The 3,749-nt window shown below is 57.1% G+C and overlaps 1 protein-coding gene across 1 annotated transcript in view; it reads left to right on the forward strand.

The window, feature by feature from the left end:
• Positions 1 to 3,535, forward strand: part of LOC101632461 (NKG2D ligand 4-like) — a 30,931-nt gene extending 27,396 nt beyond the window's left edge. The window contains exons 2-4 of the mRNA XM_012735094.1: positions 1,558 to 1,605; positions 2,752 to 3,015; positions 3,261 to 3,535. Coding sequence (XP_012590548.1) covers positions 1,558 to 1,605; positions 2,752 to 3,015; positions 3,261 to 3,535 — 587 coding nt within the window. The remainder of the gene's footprint in view (positions 1 to 1,557; positions 1,606 to 2,751; positions 3,016 to 3,260) is intronic.
• Positions 3,536 to 3,749: the final 214 nt, after the last annotated feature.

A 3,749-nucleotide genomic window follows, 5' to 3' on the forward strand; every position in this document is an offset into this window, starting at 1 on the left:
ACGAAGTACACTGCTGAGGGGAGCAGCGGGCGGGTCAGGAGAGGTCTGCCTCGCCATGTGGTCACCTCCGGGGCAGGCGGGGAACTCATGCGAAAGTGGAACTCGAACTCATGCGGAAGTGACTTGAGCTTCTCAGTGCAGTGCTTTAACCCGCTGCGCCACCAGGGAGGGCCCCATAAGTTTTTTTTGAAGCTGGGCTTTCAAGGACCCCGAGGGATGCCTGTCTGACATGCTGTAGAACATGTACGATGCACTGAGAGGTTTCTGCTCTTCACACTCTGCCTGGACATTGAGCTCCACACAGTTGGATGCTCCTCAGCATTCTGCTCTCAGAGGGTGGAAGGACAAACACCTCCTTTCTGGTGTGACAGGGTTGTAGGGGGTTTGCTGAACCCACCAAGGGAGGGAGTGTGTGTGTGTGTGTGTGTGTGTGTGTGTGTGTGTGTGTGAAGGAGCCAAGTGTGTGAAGCAGGAGGAGAAAGGATGTCATGTTTGGGAGGCCTGGGGAGACTGGTGGTGGTGGGCCTGGGCGAGGACAAAGGCAGCAGTTTTGGAAATGGGAGGGGAAGGAGCTGGCTGTGTGAGTCATTTGTTTCCCGCTCCAGTCCTGGGACTCTCAGTCAGCCCATGTTGGCAGGAGGAAGGAGCCTCACCTCTCTCAGCCACCCAGGGCCCACTTTTTCGGCAGCTCCGTGTGCCCAGCCAGGTCTCCACCTTGCCCTGCTGGTGCTGTCCCCCCGTTACCCGAGAGCCTTCTCTGCTCCCTGTGAGCCGAATGACTCATCTCCAGGGCAGGGCGTCAGGCCCCACTGAGGACGCTGAACCCACATGCAGCAGCCGGTACTGCAGGGCTGGAGGCGACAGGCAGGAGACTCAGCGCCCTGCTGGTCCAGAACTGCAGGTGGCAGGAAAGCTGGAGGAGTGGGCAGAGAGCCAGACATGAGGACTGGTCTGGGGGTGGGGGTTCTGGGAGGGCGCGTGGGACTCTACCTTTTCCAGACCTCCCAAGACCACCACTGCAGAAACCAGCCCACCACCTGTGGGGTTTAGCTCACTGAGTAGCTGGCGGAAGGAGGAGACGCTCACACCTACTGTTCTGACCTTGCTCCCAGGGTCACTTTGCAGGGGTTTGCAGCATGAGGGAAGACAGACACTAGTGTCCCCAAGCTGAAATGATGATGACTCAGGCACTCAAGTGACCAGTGATGTGAGAGATTTCACAGTGGTGCTAAATTTTTTTTTTTTTAAAGATTTCTTTATTTATCCATACAGAACTGGAGTACAGGCCAGATATGCGGAGGGTGAGAGGATTCACCAGAGACAGAGTGGGGAGCAGAACAGGCAGATCAATGAAGTATACTGCTGAGGGGAGCAGCGGGCGGGTCAGGAGAGGTCTGCCGCGCCATGTGGTCTCCTCCGGGGCAGGCGGGGATCGAACTCATGCGGAAGGGGCTTAAGCTTCTTAGTGCTGTGCTTTAGCCCGCTGCGCCACCAGGGAGGGCCCACAGTGGTGCTAAAATTTAGTGGTGAGACTGTTGTTCACAACTCAAAACGCAGATCTTAGAATAAATGACCTGGCTTTTCTTAAGGCCGGCACTTCAACAGGTTTGCTGGGCTTCATTGCAACAGAGTCCAGAGAGAGGTGGAAGAGCAGGAGAGAGCTTATTCAGTGGATTTAAAAAAAAAGATTTATTTATTTTTGCATGCAAGAATAGGGGTGCAGGTAAGCGGTGCGGGGAATGAGAGCACCCACCAGTGATAGTTTGACAATGCAAGACTTAACCCCTGTGCCACCAGCGAGGCCCTCTCTGGCGGACAGGGACCTGCCCACACGTCCCCGGGGCACGCCTGAGAGGCAAGTCACGGAGCAGGTTTGCCAGTCAAGACACTGCTCCTCAGTCGGGGTGCACAGACCGGCCGTGGCACCCAGGCAGAGAGGCCCCAGCCCAGCAGCCCTGGATTTTGTTTGTAATGTCACCTGTTTGGGTTTTACAGCGGTTGCATTATGAACACCTGCAAAATACTCCCCTGGTTTAGCATGTACTCCCATGGGACTTTGGGCAGCGCCTGTGGTGAGGGCTGTCCTGAGGCAGGCTCCTTCTTGCAGGCTGGCTGCCCTCCGAATGCCGCTGGGAAGGATGCTGCTGGCCCCTTTCATCCTCTGTTTCCTGTGGCTGATTCTGACAGTAACCTGCACAGCCCTGGGCAGTGAGTGTCCGGGGACCCCATTCCTGCTGGGTGGGAAGACCAGCCGGGTCTTCACACAGGTCTCGGCCAGGTGGGCCTGTCCCTGTCTCCCAGGGGGGTGAGGCTGTGGCTGGGCTCCCCAGGATGTTACTTGCACCCCGTATTCAGGGCCCAGGTTGAGCACCTTCCCTGGCACTGTCTCACAGGGGGCAGCTCACCTCCTGCCAGGTCCCACCTTCTCCAGGGGCCTTCCTAAACCCGGGGCCATCATGAACCTCGTGTGTCCTGTAGCGCCTTTCACCTTTTCTCTTAGTATTCTGCCTGTTCGTATATATGAGTTTTAACTTCCAGGAGGACTGAGAGAGCCTGCTATCTTTTGAGACTTAGAACTTGGCAGATGTCACCAAAAACATCTCTTGCTCCTCAGAATGGTATTGCACCCCATGGGAGCATGATAGCGGCACCTAAACAGTTAGTGTGTTACAGGACTGGGACCCAGCTGCTGAGGGGCTGGAGAGACACAGATTGCCCTGCACAGGCCTCTCCTGTGTTTTTCTCTCACAGATGCCCACTCTCTTTTCTTCAACCTCACTATCAACTCTCAGCCCAGACCTGGACTCCCATGGGGGGAAGCCCAGGGCTCAGTGGATGGAAAGCCTTTCCTTTGGTACGACTGTGACAGCAACAAGGGCACACCTCTGGGTCCCCTGGGGGAGAAGGTAAAGGCCAGCAGGACATGGACACAAGTGACCCAGACACTGAGTGAAGTGGGAAGAGAGCTCAGGATGGCCCTGTCTCGCATCACACTGGACCAAAGCATGACCAGGGGTGAGAGTCGGGGGGAGGGGCAGGGAGCTGGAGACAGGGGGCAAGAGGGTTGGGCAGCCCAGCTGGGGAGGGGCTCTGTGCCAAAACCTGAACACTGTCCCACCTTAGACACACGTGAACCTGGTGGGCAAGGAGAGGCAGGACCTGGAGAGAAGTTCCCAGGCGCCTTCCTGTGCAGAGAGGCTGACCCGCCACTAGGGGGAGATGGGGCACCACAGTGATACAGGTGTTTGTGTGGATGGCAGGTCCCCGCATCCTGCAGGCCACGCTGTCTTGTCAGTGTGAAGCACAGAGAGGCACTGGTGCATGCTGGGAGTTCAGCCTCAATGGACAGACGACCCTCCTCTTCGATGCCATGAATGGGAAGTGGTCAGCCATGGGTCCTGGAGCCAGCGGGGTCAAGGACGAGTTAGAGAACAACTCCGACTATTTCAGGAGGATCTCCACGGGAGACTGCAGTCAGTGGCTTGGAGAATTCCTCCCGCACTGGGAGGGAATGCTGGAGCCCACAGGTAACTGAGCAGACGGGAGGGTGTGGTAACTTCCCATAAAGCTCTGGGGTATGAGTATGTCATTGATGGATCATCTGATTTCTCAGTGGACTTCCTGCCTGCGGGGTCAGAGACCCCATAGGACCCCACTTCCTACTGCCGCATCCCACCACCCTCCTCCCAGGTCCCCTCCCCACCCACCTAGGACCCAGCCACCTTGCTCTGGGAGGGGCCCTCAGGCTT

This window comes from Condylura cristata, unplaced genomic scaffold (genome assembly GCF_000260355.1).
Source record: "Condylura cristata isolate star-nosed mole 26May11 unplaced genomic scaffold, ConCri1.0 scaffold00001, whole genome shotgun sequence".
In the NCBI taxonomy this organism is placed as follows: Eukaryota; Metazoa; Chordata; class Mammalia; order Eulipotyphla; family Talpidae; genus Condylura; species Condylura cristata.